The sequence below is a fragment of the Spermophilus citellus genome (assembly GCF_964194105.1).
Source record: "Spermophilus citellus genome assembly, chromosome: 2".
Classification (NCBI taxonomy): domain Eukaryota; kingdom Metazoa; phylum Chordata; class Mammalia; order Rodentia; family Sciuridae; genus Spermophilus; species Spermophilus citellus.
In genome coordinates, this window is record NC_138183.1 from 196,417,051 (window position 1) to 196,434,776 (window position 17,726).

A 17,726-nucleotide genomic window follows, 5' to 3' on the forward strand; every position below is an offset into this window, starting at 1 on the left:
TGGGAGAGGAGACAGGAACATAGGACAACTTTGGTTGAAAGCAGAGACAATATGAGGTAAGTCTAAACTTGAGATGGTGGACAGACATTTTTTAGGTCTCAGGATGAACTATGAGAAAAGCAACCAAAGTTAGGGATAATTGGGAGCTTACTGGGATGGAGAGTAGAGGCACAGGGTTATATAAACAGAAAGGCTCCATTCAAATGAATTATGCATTAGTATTTCAACTTTAAAGAAAATATTTGAGTCATGAATTTCCCATCCTTAAAATAGGAATGAAAATCTCATATATACTCTGAGTTCCTATTTTTTTAAATGACTTCTCTAAGCTAGATTTTAGTGACCCTCTGGGTCTTCATGTGAGTATCTCTTTAGGGTTGGAGTCAGAGGTGAAAACAGAGCTGGGAATGTGCTTAGGAGACTAAGGTTGGCCAGAGCTTTCTGAAAAGAGAGACCTCAACAATCAGGAAACATTGTGTCTGAATCTTGAATTGGATAGTGGCTCAGCAAGTGTGTTCATATGTTTACATTATGACGTTTTATCATGCTGTATACCTTTAATTTCTGCATCTAAAAGTATGCATGTCATGCTTCAAAGAGTTAACCAAATTATAAGGGAGCACTCAGTGATGCTAAAAGAAACTACTAGACTGGCAACAGATCTTTGATGGAGCTCACTGCTGATCTTAGTAGTGAGATCTTAGAAAATTTTTAGTGGCAATAGGTTGAGTAATATAAAAAGTTTAAAAGATAATACTGACCAAACCAAATGCCCTGTTCTTTAAGGAGAATTAAGACATGGGTGAACCTCTAGCAGTGCTGATGAAGATCAAAAGTACAAAGAGGAAAAAAAAAACACTCCAAACATCATAAAAGGAATGTCCACTGGGTAGGGCTGGAGAGAGGAAGGATGGGGTGGGGCGTAAACTGTGGCTGCCCTCAGAAGAAAGGTGTGTTTATACAGAGCATCCAGGAGGGGATGTCCTGGATCAGAGGTGGATGGAGAATAGGCATTCTGAAACCTCTGCTCTTCTCCAGCTGTTCAGGCAGTGAGGCTCAGCTCTAAATTTGTGGCATTCATCATTCACATAGCAGTCTTAAGGACATCCAGATATATATTTTTTTCTATTTGTCACCAGTATTCTTCTTGCAAAGCTTCCCCTGTCTTCTGATCTATCACTGAAAGCATCTCATCATGTGGTGATACACAGCAAGTTTCTCATGACCTGCTCTGAAGAGATCATTATTTCATTTAGTCTGTCGTATCATATAGCATTTATTTATTCTTAAGGGTTTTTGTGTTGTTATTTGTTTAAGTGAGGACCATAGTTTGAATTCAGGTCTCAGACATTGGGCTTTTTTGAGAACTCCTGAGGACTCCCCACAAGGCTCCTGAGGGCATCTGGGTATAAGTCATCACTGATCAGCCCCAGAAGCAAATGGAAGGGGCAAGTGTACGCCACATGGTTGGGATGCTGAGTCAGGTGAATGTTTCTCTAGTGCCTGGCTCACAGGGAAAATGTCTAAATTGAGAGTGGAGACAGTCAATATTCAAGGGTAAGGATGTGGCAACTTCTCAACCTGGAAACCCTTTACTGCAGGGAGGTCCAGGTACTTTATTCAGGCTAGTCCCCAGTCTTAGCAAATAAGCCTCCATCATTGAAGCTTGCCTGGAAACCGAGGAAACAGTTCTTGGATTAGATCTGACTGCTGTAATGTCAACACAATTGGCGTGCTGGCTTACTGAGCTGAGGCCTTGAGAGTATTAGAGCAGTATTAGGGCAATGAGTGTTTGCCATAATAGATCAAAGAGACATAAGATGTCCTGATCCACACTTGAGATATTAAGTCTACTTCTGGGACTGAGCTACTTACCCATTTCTCTGGGGAGTGGAATGATCTGAGAGTAACTGGAAAACAGTTGAAGCATCACTTCAGTTTGAATCAAAGATGCTCATATTGCCCACTTCCATTTTATCTTTAATTTCATCTTGTAAAAACTATGGCAGCAAAGGTGTCAACTACTCTTACCAAGAATTTGTTATTAGAGATGGGATATAAGTAAATGTAAGACACATTTTCACAGAACTGACAATTTTTTTTAAAGTAATCAAGCAAGCAAACAAAAAACCTACGCTCGAGAGTTAGCCTGTAGATGAACAGAGAATGACTTCATGATGAACCTTTTAGTTTATCCTACCAGGTCATCCAAATTACATGGCAACACTCGAATGAGGAGATATAAACAAAAGCAGCAATGAACTGAAATTACCAAGTGTTGGAGCTCAGATTCTGGATGTGCAGATGGGTAGCTTCTTTTTTCCTTATCAAAACTGTCCAAGGTGTACAATGAATCAAAATGTATTCTGCTGTTATATATACCTAATTAAAATAAATTAATTAATTAAAAACTGTCCAAGTAAAGCAGTAACACTTTTTTTTGGTAAGCATCCATAATTATTCACCTGATTATCATGGTATTTACTTAATTCAACTCCTGGAATCACGACTGAAAAGACCTAGACATGTATCTTAAAATAGCAATTATGCAATAAATTTATCTTAGATGAAATAGCTTATGTTTTGTTGACTATGATGTATGCAGGTTTGTTCTATATTATACTTCACCAATACCACAGAGTGAAATAAATATGTTATGACTATATCCTTTCTTATACTACTTTTTAGATGAATAGAAAACCATTCTCACCTGTGATGCTGGGGCCACCCTACAACCACACAGTGGAAACCCCTGCCACCTTCCTCCTTGTGGGCATTCCAGGCTTGCAGTCTTCACACCTTTGGCTGGCTGTCTCACTGAGTGCCATGTACACCACAGCCCTGGTAGGAAACGGCATCATCATGGTGGTAATTTGCATGGATTCCACTCTACAAGAGCCCATGTTTTGCTTCCTGTGTATTCTGGCTGCTGTGGACATCGTCATGGCCTCCTCTGTGGTCCCCAAGATGGTGAGCATCTTCTCCTCAGGACACAGCTCCATCAGCTTCCAGGCCTGTTTCACTCAGATGTACTTTGTCCATGCAGCCACAGCTGTGGAGACAGGGCTGCTGCTGGCCATGGCTTTTGACCGCTGTGTAGCCATCTGCAAGCCCCTACACTACAAGAGCATTCTCACACCCAGAGTGATGCTGGGGATGAGTGTGGCCATCACCGTCAGAGCTATTATATCCATGACCCCATTGAGTTGGATGATTAGTCATCTACCTTTTTGTGGCTCCCATGTGGTTCCCCATTCCTATTGTGAGCACATGGCTGTGGCCAAGTTAGCATGTGCTGACCCCATGCCCAGCTGTCTCTACAGTTTGATTTGTACCTCCATTATTGTTGGCTCTGATGTGGTCTTCATTGCTGCCTCCTATATCTTAGTTCTCAGGGCAGTGTTTGGTCTCTCCTCAAAGAATGCTCAGTGGAAGGCATTAAACACGTGTGGCTCCCATGTGGGGGTCATGGCTTTGTTCTACCTACCTGGGATGGCATCCATTTATGTAGCCTGGCTAGGACAGGACTCAGTCCCTCTGCACACTCAGGTGATGTTAGCTGACTTGTATTTGGTCATTCCACCCACCTTGAACCCCATTATCTATGGCCTGAGAACAAAACAACTACGGAAGAGAATAATGAGTTTGTTGTTGTTCTTCCTCTTTCACCATCCCAGTCAAGGTGAATGACACACAACTGTTCACACCTTGAGCAATTCATCTTCAAAGATGCTTTAGTAATCTATGGAGGTGAATTGTTTGCTTAGCACCTCAAGAATTGTAAGATGAAGCTGTAAGGAGCATCCTTGCATAGATTTAATCTCTATTAAGAAAATCAATGTAATGTTTTGAGCAACTAATAAATTTCTGATGTTTTTTAAAAAAATAATATCAATGAATTGTGCTGCTGTAAACATTGATATGCCTGTATCACTGTATTATGCTTATGTCAGTTCTTTTGGATAAATACCCAGGAGGGGGATAACTGGGTTATATGGTGGTTCCATTCCTAGTTTTATGAGGAACCTCCATACTGCTTTCCAGTACTAATTTGCCATTCCACTAACGATGTATGAGTGTATCCTTCCCCCATATCTTTGCCAGTACTTTTTATTATTCGTATCCCCAATGAATACCATTCTAACTGAGTGAGATGAAATTTCAATGTAGTTTTTATTTGCATTTCCATGATTGCTAGAAATGTTGAACTTTTTTTTTCATTTGTTTGTTGGCTATTTGTATTTCTCCATTTAAGATGTGTCTGTTTAGTCCATTTGCCCATTTCCCTCCCCGGCTTTTTTTTGCAGGTGTGGGGTGGGAAGTGGTGATTGAACCCAGGAGCAATTAACCACTGAGCCACATTCTTGGCCCTTTTTATTTTTCATTTTGAGATAAGGTCTCACTGAATTGCTTAGGGCTCGTTAAATTGCTGAAGATGGATGGCTCTGAACTTGCAATCCTTCTGTCTCAGCATCCTGAATTTCTGGGATCATAGGCATGTATCACCATGCTCCACTATTTTGCTTATTTTTGATTAGATTATTTGCTTTTGGGGAGTTTGCTTTGAGTTCTTTATATATTTTGGATATTAATCCCCTGTGGAAGGAGCAACTGGCAAAAATCTCCCATTTTTATGCAATCTTTTCATACTTTTTTCCTTTTCCATACAGCTTTTTAATTTGAAGCTGTGCTACTTATTGCTTCATAGTTTTATTTCTTACACTTTAAGGGTCTTGTTAAGAAATTCAGGGCATGTGCCAATATGTTGGAGTGTTAAACCTATATTTTCTTCTAGCAGTTGCAAAGTGTTGGTCTAATTCCAGGGTCTTGATCCACTTTGAGTTGATTTTTGTGCTGGGTGGGATATGGGCATCTAGTTTCATACTTCTCCTTAGGAATATTCATTTTCCTTTAAAAATGCTGTCTTTTCTCCAATGTATGGTTTTGGCACCTTTGTCAAGTAGCAGGTCACTGCATCTATGTGGATTTGGCTCTGTGTCTTCTATTCCATAGGTCTTCATGTATGTTTTCATACCAGTACCATTTCATTTTTATTTCTATAGCTCTACAATATAATTTGAGGTATCATTCTGCTTGCTCAGGATTGCTTTGGCTATTTTGGGTCTCTTATTCTTTGAGTTGAATTTTAGGACTGTTTTGTTTTTCTAGTTCTGGGAAGACTGTCATTGAAATCTTGATGGGGATTGCATTGATGTATAATGTATAATGCTTTTGGTAGTATGGTCATTTTGACAATATGAATCTGCCTATCCAAGAACTTGGGAGGTCTTTCTATTTTCTAAGGTCTTCAATTTCTTTGTTCAGTGTTCTATTTTCTTTGTAAAGATCTTTCACCTCCTTGGTGAGATTTATTCCAAGTATTTAATTATTTTTAGATCATTGTGAATTCAATATTGCTGATTTATAGATCCAGCCCAGGTTCCAGTCAATAGATGAATGGGATAAAGATAGCATGTGATAGATGCATAATGGAGTTTTACTCAGCCATAAAGAAGAATGAAATTATGGCATTTGCTTGTAAATGGATGAAACTGGAGTATATCTTGCTAAATGAAATAAGTCAGTTTTGGGAAGTCAAAGGTCAAAGGTATCCTCTTATGTAGAGAAGCTAGACCAAAATGAGGACAAAAATGGGGGATCTCATGATCCTCAAAGGTATATAAGAGGATTAGAATAAGGGATACAAAGGGAAGGAAGAGGGAATGATTAGGAAGTACTAGGAACTGAAATGGAGCAAGTCGTGTTCCAGGCATATATTATTATGTCAAAATGAATCCCAACATTATGTATAACTGTAATGTGCTAATAGAAACATAAAAGGAATGACAATGAAATGATTCTGATTTCTGACACCTTTTTAGATAGGTTTATACAGAGAATATAGATTTGGTATTTTTGTTCCTTTATTTCCTGTTCAATATTTCCAACCTAATATCCTGTGAGTCTCTCTGCTGAAGAAAACAACTTTTTTGCACTCTTCCATCAACACCTATCTCATTTTCTTTTTCTTTTTTTAACAGTATTTAAAAATGTTTTAAAATAAAAGTGTAATGCATTATAATTCTTATTACATGTATGCAGCACAATTTTTCATATCTCTGGTCATATATAAAGTATGTTGACACCAATTCATGTCTTTATACATGTACTTTGGATGATGATGTCTATCACATTCCACCATCCTTGATAATCCCTTTCCATTTCCCTTTCCCTCATTTGACAAAATATAGCACTCTTTCATGTTCAAAACACTAGAAAAACTAGGATAACAGGAACATATCTCAACATCATAAAGGCTATCTGTGCTAAGCCTCAGGCCAACATCATTCTAAATGGAGAAAAGTTAAAGGCATTCCCTCTAAAAACTGGAACAAGACAGGGATGCTCTCTTTCACCACTTTTATTTAACATAGTTCTTGAAACACTGGCCAGAGCAATTAGACGAAAGAAATTAAAGGATATGTATAGGAAAAGAAGAACTTAAATTAGCATTATTTGTTGATGATATGATTCTGTGCCTAGAAGACCCCAAAACCTGTCTCATTTTCTTTTTTTTCTTTTTTTTATTGGTTGTTCACAACATTACAAAGCTCTTGACATATCATATTTCATACATTAGAATCAAGTGGGTTATGAACTCCCATTTTCACCCCAAATACAGATTGCAGAATCACATCGGTTACACATCACATTTTTACATACTGCCATATTAGTGACTGTTGTATTCTGCTACCTTTCCTATCCTCTACTATCCCCCCTCCCCTCCCCTCCCATCTTCTCTCTCTACCCCATCTACTGTAATTCATTTCCCTCCATGTTTGTTATCCCATTCCCCTCATAACCTCTTATATGTAATTTTTTATAACAATGAGGGTCTCCCTCCATTTCCATGTGATTTCCCTTTTTTTCTCCCTTTCCCTCCCACCTCATGTCTCTGTTTAATGTTAATCTTTTCTTCCTGCTCTTCCTCCCTGTTCTGTTCTTAGTTGCTCTCATTATATCAAAGAAGACATTTGGTATTTGTTTTTTAGGGATTGGCTAGCTTCACTAAGCATAATCTGCTCTAGTGCCATCCATTTCCCTGCAAATTCCGTGATTTTGTCATTTTTCAGTGCTGTGTAATACTCCATGGTGTATAAATGCCACATTTTTTTATCCATTCATCTATTGAAGGGCATCTGGGTTGATTCCACAGTCTAGCAATTGTGAATTGTGCTGCTATGAACATCGATGTGGCAGTATCCCTGTAGTGTGCTCTTTTAAGGTCTTCAGGAAATAGTTCAAGAAGGGCAATAGCTGGGTCAAATGGTGGTTCCATTCCCAGCTTTCCCAGGAATCTCCATACTGCTTTCCAAATTGGCCGCACCCGTTTGCAGTCCCATCAGCAGTGTACAAGAGTACCCTTTTCCCCACATCCTCGCCAGCACTCATTGTTGTTTGACTTCATCATGGCTGCCAATCTTACTGGGGTGAGGTGGTATCTTAGGGTGGTTTTGATTTGCATTTCCTTGACTGCTAGAGATGGTGAGCATTTTTTCATGTACTTGTTGATTGATTGTATGTCCTCCTCTGTGAAGTGTTTGTTCATGTCCTTGGCCCATTTGTTGATTGGGTTATTTGTTTTCTTATTGTCTAATTTTTTGAGTTCTTTGTATACTCTGGATATTGGGGCTCTATCTGAAGTGTGAGGAGTAAAAATTTGTTCCCAGGATGTAGGCTCCCTATTTACCTCTCTTATTGTTTCTCTTGCTGAGAAAAAACTTTTTAGTTCAATTAAGTCCCATTTGTTGATTCTTGTTATTAACTCTTGTGCTATGGGTGTCTTATTAAGGAATTTGGAGCCCGACCCCACAATGTAGATCGGAGCCAACTTTTTCTTCTATCAGACGCAGAGTCTGTGATTTGATATGTAGCTCCTTGATCTACTTTGAGTTGACTTTTGTGCATGGCGAGAGGAGGGGATTCAGTTTCATTTTGTTGCATATGGATTTCCAGTTTTCCCAACACCATTTGTTGAAGATGCTATCCTTTCTCCATTGCATGTTTTTAGCTCCTTTATCAAATATAAGATAGTTGTAGCTTTGTGGATTAGTCTCTGTGTCCTCTATTCTGTACCATTGGTCCACCCGCCTGTTCTGGTACCAGTACCATGCTGTTTTTATTACTATTGCTCTGTAATATAGTTTGAAATCTGGTATCGCTATACCACCTGATTCACACTTCCTGCTTAGAATTGTTTTTGCTATTCTGGGTCTTTTATTTTTCCATATGAATTTCCCGATTGCTTTATCTATTTCTACAAGAAATGCCATTGGGATTTTGATTGGCATTGATTTAAACCTATAGAGAACTTTTGGTAATATCGCCATTTTGATGATGTTAGTTCTGCCTATCCATGAACAAGGTATATTTTTCCATCTTCTAAGATCCTCTTCTATTTCTCTCTTTAGGGTTCTGTAGTTTTCATTGTATAGGTCTTTCACCTCTTTTGTTAGGTTGATTCCCAAGTATATTATTTTTTTTGAGGATATTGTGAATGGAGTGTTTTTCCTCATTTCCGTTTCAGAAGTTTTGTCGCTGATATACAGAAATGCCTTTGATTTATGTGTGTTGATTTTGTATCCTGCCACTTTGCTGAATTCATTTATTAGTTCTAGTAGTTTTTTTGTAGACCCTTTTGGGTCTTCTAGGTATAGAACCATGTCATCCACAAATAGTGATAATTTAAGTTCTTCTTTTCCTATTTTTATGCCTTTAATTTCTTTCGTCTGTCTAATTGCTCTGGCCAGTGTTTCGAGAACTATATTAAATAGAAGTGGTGATAGGGGGCATCCCTGTTTTGTTCCGGATTTTAGAGGAAATGCCTTCAATTTTTCTCCATTCAGAATGATGCTAGCCTGAGGCTTAGCATAGATAGCTTTTACAATGTCAAGGTAAGTTCCTGTTATCCCTAGTTTTTCTAATGTTTTGAACATAAAGGGATGCTGTACTTTGTCAAATGCTTTTTCTGCGTCTATCGAGATGATCATATGGTTCTTATCTTTAAGTCTATTGATGTGGTGAATAACATTTATTGATTTCCGTATATTGAACCATCCTTGCATCCCAGGGATGAAACCTACTTGATCATGGTGCACAATTTTTTTGATGTGCCTTTGTATCCGATTCACCAGAATTTTATTGAGGATTTTTGCATCTAGGTTCATCAGAGATATTGGTCTGTAGTTTTCTTTCTTTGAGGTGTCTTTGTCTGGTTTCGGAATCAGAGTGATGTTGGCCTCATAGAATGAATTTGGCAGAGCTCCCTCTTTTTCTATTTCCTGAAATAACTTGAAAAGTATTGGTATTAATTCTTCTTTAAAGGTTTTGTAAAACTCCGCTGTATACCCATCTGGTCCTGGGCTTTTCTTGGTTGGAAGTCTTTTGATTGCTTCTTCTATTTCATCTATTGATATTGGTCTGTTTAAGTTGTGAGTATCCTCCTGACTCAGTCTGGGCAAATCATATGACTTAAGGAATTTATCGATGTCTTCACTATCTTCTATTTTATTGGAATATAGGTTTTCAAAATAATTTCTAATTGTCTTCTGTATTTCTGAAGCGTCTGTTGTAATATTGCCTTTTTCATCCCGTATGTTAGTAATTTGAGTTCTCTCTCTTCTTCTCTTCGTTAGTATGGCTAGGGGTCTGTCGATCTTATTTATTTTTTCAAAGAACCAACTTTTTGTTTTGTTAATTTTTTCAATAGTTTCTTTTGTTTCAATTTCATTGATTTCTGCTCTGATTTTAATTAATTCTTGCCTTCTGCTACATTTGCTGTTGTTTTGCTCTTCCTTTTCTAGGGCTTTGAGATGAAGTGTGAGCTCATTTATTTGTTGGTTTTTCCTTTTTTTGAGGAATGACCTCCAGGTGATGAATTTCCCTCTTAAAATTGCTTTCATTGTGTCCCATAGATTCCGATATGTTGTGTCTGTATTTTCATTTATCTCTAAGAATTTTTTGATTTCCTCCTTTATGTCTTCTGTAACCCATTGATCATTCAGTAACGTATTGTTCATTGTCCATGTGATGTAGGATTTTTCCTTTCTTCTTTTATCATTGATTTCCAGTTTCATTCCATTATGATCTGATAAAGTACATGGTATTATCTCTACCCCTTTATATTTACTGAGGGTTGCCCTATGGCATAATATATGATCTATTTTTGAGAAGGTTCCATATGCTGCTGAGAAAAAAGTATATCCACTTGATGATGGTTGATATATTCTATGTATGTCAGTTAAGTCTAGGTTATTGATTGTGATATTGAGGTCAATATTTTCTTTATTCAACTTTTGATTGGAGGATCTGTCCAATGGTGAGAGAGGTGTGTTGAAGTCACCCATGATTATTGTGTTGTGGTCTATTTGATTCTTGAACTTGAGGAGAGTTTGTTTTATGAATGTTGCAGCGCCATTATTTGGTGCATAAATATTGATAATTGTTATGTCTTGTTGGTGAATGGTTCCTTTTAACAGTATATAATATCCTTCCTTATCCCTTTTGATTAACTTAGTCTTGAAGTCGATTTTATTCGATATGAGAATGGCCACCCCTGCTTGCTTACGAGGACCGTGTGCGTGGTATATTTTTTCCCAACCTTTTACCTTGAGCCTGTGTATGTCTTTTCCAATCAGATGTGTCTCCTGGAGGCAGCATATTGTTGGATTTGTTTTTTTAATCCATGTTACCAGCCTATGTCACTTTATTGGAGAGTTTAAGCCATTAACGTTTAGAGTTACTATTGATATATGGTTTGTACTTCCTGCCATGTTTGATTATTTATCTCTTTTTTTTTCTAATTTAGTTTGTTTCTCCATGATTAGCTTTCCCCCCGTCCTCTGTCTTTACCGAGGCACTTCCCGCTGATGGTTTTGGTTATTGTTTTTCATTTCTTCCTCGTGTAGAGTTTTGCTCAAGACGCTTTGCAATGCTGGTTTTCTGGCTACAAATTCTTTTAACTTTTGTTTATCATGAAAGATTTTTATTTCGTTGTTGTATCTGAAGCTTAATTTTGCTGGATACAGAATTCTTGGTTGGCATCCATTGTCTTTCAGTGTTTGAAATACGTTGTTCCAGGATCTTCTCGCTTTCAGCGTCTGTGATGAAAAATCCGTTGTTAACCTTATTGGTTTACCCCTAAATGTAATCTGCCTCTTTTCTCTTGTAGCTTTTAATATTTTCTCTTTGTTCTGTATATTGGATATCTTCATAACAATGTGTCTTGGCGTTGGTCTACTGTGATTTTGTGTGCTCGGTGTCCTGTATGCATCTACAATTTGTGTATCTGTTTCCTTTTTTATTTCTGGAAAGTTTTCTGTAATTATTTCCTTCAGCAAGTTACTCATTCCCTTGGCATGAATCTCTGTGCCTTCCTCTATCCCAATGACTCGTAAGTTTGGTTTTTTTAAGTTATCCCAAATCTCTTGGATGTTTTTCTCGTGATTTTTTACCAGCCTATCTGAGTTGGCTAGACTCTTTTCAGGATGATATATTTTGTCTTCATTATCTGACGTTCTGGCTTCTACTTGCTCCACTCTGTTAGTGATACTCTCAATCGAGTTTTTAATTTGGTTTATCGTTTCCTTCATTTCTAGAATTATTGTTTGATTTTTTTATAATCTCTATCTCCTGATAAAGATGCTTAACTTCTTCTTTTATCTGTTTATGTAATTCATTTTCAATGTGATCTTTAAGGTTCCTTTCCATCTGTCTAAGGTGTTCCTTGAGTTCTTTATATGGCCATTTTTCTGATGACTCCAGGTCCTCCTGAATATTTAGGCTGTCCTTCATTGTTTGTACTCCTTTTCTTCCTTGCTTTTTTATGCTCATGATACTTCCTGTTCTGTTTGACTGCTGAGTTACTGTTTACTCTTATAAATTTATTTGATGCTTGGGAGGAGAGGTATTAGAGGGGAAGGGAAGAAGTCACTAAAGAGAGTGAGTGTAGGCAGGTAGAATTTAAGAAAGGGGGAATAAGAAAATTGAAAAGAAATGAAAAGACAAAAGAAAAAAGTGAAAAGAAAGAAAAAACGAAAAAATTTTAAAACCAAAAAAAAATTATAATGATAATAAACAAATGGAAATTAAAGTTTAAAAAATAATAGTAATAATATTAGAATAAAAAGAATTAAAAAAAAATGAAACCATTAATAAGAAAGTTGAAGAGCAATAACAACATCAACAACAAAAAGTGAAAATAAAATTAAAAAAAAACCAATAATAATCATTAAAATAATAATAATAATAATAAATGCAGTCATAGAGCTCAATTAACTTCTCTTCCAGTAGGTGGGAACTGGGCCAGGCTTCTCTTCTTGATGGGTGGGAACCAATCACTGTGCCTCAGCTAGTCTTCCCAGACTGTGCGGGTCTCCAATCCTGAGTGCCTAGGGCCTTCTCTTGTGGTTCCTCAAGCCAGGCCCCACTCACCTGTGAAGCTCGCCACAATACTGGCTACACGCTGGGTCTGCTGCTCCTGGGAGCCCTGTTTCCATGGATGCCTGGGCATACCCTTTCTGTTTGCCTCCCTCAGACCCTAAGTTTGTAGGGCTTGGGGCTGAGGACCCCCAGCGAATTTGTTTGCCCTCAGGTAGCAACTCCCCTGGTAGCTGGTGCAAGGGACCTCTGTTGTCAGCAGAGGGATACCCTGGTTCTGACTATCGTGCTCAGTTGGCTTTTACCTCTGTGAGTTCAGGTGGGCCGACTAGTTATTTCAGCGGGATCATTAGTGCTGAGTCACTAGAAGCAGGCGAACCAGAACTAGAATGCCGCCCAATCCGGGCTCGGTGTGTTCTGAGAGGGGCAGACTGTTCGCCCAGGGTCCTCTTCAGCTCAACAGTGCCTAGTGGTCCTGAGCGAACAGTATTTTGACAGTTTACTTCTCCCTATGCTCGCGCAGCTGAAGGGGTTAGAGACTTGATCTCTCCACGTCCGCCGCCATGTTCGATCACTTAGATTTTAAATTGTCACTCATCATATCAGCTGTTCCATTTAACTCGGCAGCTCACTTGCGCGGTGAAGAGTCTGCTCTATGGTGCTCCGCGGGAAGCGGCAGCGGCGGCGTGGTGGCTTCGGGACCCCCGGGGAGGGGGTGCGGGCTGGGGGAGGGGAGGCAGCGCCTCGGGGCCGCGCGGGCAGGGTACCGGACACGCGGGAGAGCGGGCGGGGTGGGGGAAAGAAATTGAGATCTAGATTTAGGGACTGAGCGTGGGAGGAGAGACGGCTGGGGAGAAGCAAAGCGGAAAGGCGGAGAGGAGAAGGAGAAGGGGCCGAGGGACCCGGGCAGCTCGGGCTGCAGCCTTACTGCTCGCGCTGAAGTCGTGATGGACTCACTCCACCTTGGCTGGAGTCGTGGCGGATTCACTCCACCTAGGCCCCTTTCTTGACACGGTGCTGAGTCTTTGTCGACAGATCTCCTTTAATGATCTTTACTTCATCTTTTAAGATGTGGCAACATGCGGGCGCGGCGGCGGGGAGCACGGAGCGGCTTACTCACTTCCCGCCGCCATCTAATCCTCCATTTCTTAATCTGTAATGCCTCATTTTCTTAGAATTGTTGCAGCCTTCATGTTATATGGAAGAAGCTGTTATTCTCTGGCCCTAACTTGAGTCATGTGTTCACATGCAGAGAGGAGTCCCTTTCTAGTCTGAGTGAATTCTGGTTTATCTGAGGGTTATAATCTTGAGATAAAAAATGGTTGCAATTCTTCAACATAGAAACTTGGAAAAAGAAATCTGAACCATAGGAAGAACATCCAATTACCAGTATGGGATCCAAAGAATGTTTATTTTGCTGTTCTATGGTTCCAGTTCACTTTGGACACCAAGGTACACCTCTGTTATTAACTTCTGTAAGAGCTCTACATCCTTTCAGAATTTTGTCAGTACACTGAATTTAGTGTGCTGACTTTCAACATTTTGTTCTTAAACAATGGTAGCCCTGTCAATGTGATTTTTGGTTTAGGGCATCGTTCATTTTTCTTCCTAGTCCTTGTCTGGTTTAAGGATAGAAGAGAGGGATCAAATATAAGTGAGGACTTTGTTCTGATGGGCACCTCTCAGGATCTTTCTGGGATTAAAAGATTAATTGACATCCATATAAAAAAAAGAAACTGAAATGTCACCATTTTCTTTCTAGGAACCTGGATACTTACATTGTTTTTGCTTTTATTTCATTCTATATTCTCCTTTAAGAAAGTCTTAAACTGTGTACTCAATATATTTTAAAAGAAAATGAGCTTTGCTGAATTATGAGTTCTGGGAGTGTTTTGGTGGAGATTTTTGGTCTTCTAAATATAGAATCATTCCATTGCAAACAGAGATAGTTTGAGTTCTTCTTTCCCTATTTGTACCCCTTTAATTTCTTTCTATTGCCTAATTACTCTGACTAGAATTTCAAGGACTATGTTGAATAGAAGTGGTGAAAGAGGGCATCCTTGTTTTGTTTTTAGAGGGAACGTTTTCAGTTTTTCTCCATTTGGAATGATGTTGGCAGTGGGTCTGTCACATAGCTTCTACAATGTTGAGGTAGGCTTATTCTATCCCTAGTTATTTCAGTGTTCTAAACATGACTGGATGTTGTATTTTGTCAAGTGTTTTTTTTTTTTTTTTGCATCAGTTTAGATGATCATGTAGTTCCTGTCTTTAAGTGTGTTTATATGATGTTCTTCATTTATTCATGTTTATATGTTGAACCAACCATGCATCCCTGGGTTGAAACACACTTGATTGTGGTGCCATATATATATTTGTACTGAATGTTGAACCCAGGGGCACTTAACCACTGAGCCACATCCCTAGCTCATTTTTTTTTATATTTTATTTATAGCCAGGGTTTAGCTGAGTTGCTTAGGCCCTCACTAATTTGATGAGGCTGATTTTGAACTCATGATTTTCCTCCCTCAGCCTCCCAAGCTGCTAGTATTACAGGCATGTGCCACCATACCTGACTGTACAATCTTTTTAATGTGTTTTTGTATGCAATTTTAGATAGGGCATTAATTTCCAGGATATACAAAGAACTCAAAAAACTTATCACTGAAAAAAAAACCCAAATAATCCAATCAATAAATGGGCAAAGAATTGAATAGACACTTCTCAAATAAGAAATATGATAGATCAACAAATATATGAAAAAATGTTCAACATCTCTAGCAATTAGAGAAATGCAAATTAAAACTACATTGAGATTCTATCTCACTCCAGTCAAAATGGCCATTATCAAGAATACATGTAAGGGCTGGAGTTCTAGCTCAGTGGTAGAGCATTTGCCTGGCACATGTGAGGCACTAGGTTTGATCATAAGCACCACATAGACACAATATCTTTATTTTATTTATTTGTTTTTATCTACAACTAAAAAAATTTCAAAAAGAAAAAAGAAGACATAACAACCAATGTTGGTGAGAATGTGGAGAAAAGGGAACACTCATGTTTTGCTGGTGGGACAGCAAATTGGTGCAGCCACTCTGGAAAGCAGTATGGAGATTTCTCCCCCAAACTTGGAATGGAACCATCATTTGACCCAGTTATCCCACTCCTTGGCATAAATTAAAAAATTGAAATCAGTCTACTACCAAAGAAGAGCCACACTGATGTCTTATAGCAGCACAATTCCCAACAGCTAAGCTATGGAACCAACCTACATGCCTATCAACAGATGAATGGATAAAAAATTGTGGCATATATATATGCAGTGGAATATTACTCAAACATAAAGAAGAATGACTTTTTGACATTTGCCAGTAAATGGATGGATCTGGAGAATATCATTCTAAGCAATATAAGCCAATCCCCCAAAACCAAAGGCCAAATATTTTCACTGATATGTCAAAGTTAAACCACAATAAAGGGGGAACAGGAAGACTATTCTGTAGATGAGACAAAGGGAATGAAAGGAAGGGAGGAGGAGGATGAAGGGAATAGGAAAGATAGGAAAATTATGTTCAACTTATTCTATTACACATGAAACTACCTAAGTGAACCCCACCATCATGCCTGCCTGCACAAGTTGGGTTCTAATCAGAATAAGATATATCCTATGCTTGTATAATTTTATTAAAATGGATTCTACTATCATGTATAACTAAGAAGAATCAATAAAATATAAAAGAAAAGATATTATTTGTAAGAGACATATATATCTGATTAGGGTACATTTGAAAAGTCTTAATAGAACATAACTTTCTGATAGTGCCCAAATTAAAAGTACAAGGAGAAACTTAAAAAACAAGAGAGAAACTGCATTGCTATGAGTGTTCTCTGAGAGTCTTAACGCTTGCTTTCCACTGCTGGAAACTGTTAACTCCTAGAGAATGCAGAAGATTTAATGAGATGATGATGAAAAACAGATAACACAACATCTGACACAGTGTATATACTTAAAAACATACCCAACCCATTCCTAATTCCATGTTTGAATGATATTTCTAGGTCCTGTGTAAAGTAGTATTAATATAACTTTGAAATAAATCTTCTGATTAACTACTTAGCATCCATACCTTTTGCTAATTTTGAACTTTTTTATTCTGTTCCCATTTTATTAGAAAATAATTGAGCACCAAAATATAAGGAACATTAAAATAGACTTGTTTATTTACCAAGAATGTTTTCTACTTTTGAATGCCTAGCAGAGTAGGCATCAACCTCTTGAGAACCTGACAAAAGTGAAAATAGCAGCAGAAGAGAATGAATTAATAATATGTCTTAAACACTTATAGATAATATTTTCACACAAGAAACTCAAAGCTTCAGAAGTGAAATGTATAAAAAGCATAAGTTAGAAAAATAATTGATCAAACTTAATGTAAATTTAATTAGTCAAAATAATATCTTGGGATTACATGATGAATTATATTTTGATAAGTGAGTAATGGAACTTAAAATTTCATAAGGCACATTGAAGATAGTTTTCCAGTGTAGGTGTTTCTAATATTCTAAGAGGTGACAGGAAGAAAAATAGACAAATGACATTACATAAAGTGTAAGTCATTTTATGTAACAAAAGACACAACAGAGTAAAGGCCACTTACAGAATAGAAGAAAATATTTCCTGATCTTATATTTTATAAGGCTCACCTGTCCAGTAAGTAAAATACTTCTACAACTCAACAAAAGTCTAATACACCAATTAAAATTTGGACAAAGGACTTTACAATTCTCTAAAGGTGGTATGGAAATGACCAACTAACATATGCAAAGAAGCTTTAAACACTGATCAACAGAGAATTAAAAATCAAAACAATATTGAGATAATACTTCATACTCATTAGGGTGACAACTATCAAAATCAAAACAAAATAGAGTAATACTCTTGGCCAGGATGTGGAGAAACTAAATTCCTTGTGAATTGTTGATTTTTAGGTGTAAAATTATGTAACCACTGATAAAGAATATGGATTTTCCTCAACACACACACACACACACACACACACACACACACAAAACAAAAACAAAAAAACCCCACAACCGAATTAATAAATGGGCTAAGGAGCTGAACAGACACTTCTTAGAAGAAGATATACAATTGATCAACAAATATATGAAAAAGTGTTCAACATCTCTAGTAATTAGAGTAGTTTTGATTTGCATTTCTCTAAAATTTCCTCTTGTGCCAGTCAGAATGGCAGTTATCATGAATATAAACATCAGTAAGGGTTGGCGAG

General features: G+C 37.8%; 1 protein-coding gene across 1 annotated transcript; it reads left to right on the top strand.

The window, feature by feature from the left end:
• Positions 1 to 2,715: 2,715 nt before the first annotated feature.
• Positions 2,716 to 3,690, top strand: LOC308641713 (olfactory receptor 52I2-like; the record flags this gene model as incomplete). Its single annotated transcript, XM_081280324.1, has 1 exon — positions 2,716 to 3,690. The coding sequence occupies one exon, from the start codon at positions 2,716 to 2,718 to the stop codon at positions 3,688 to 3,690; it is 975 nt and encodes a 324-aa protein (XP_081136450.1).
• Between the last annotated feature and the right edge of the window lie 14,036 nt (positions 3,691 to 17,726).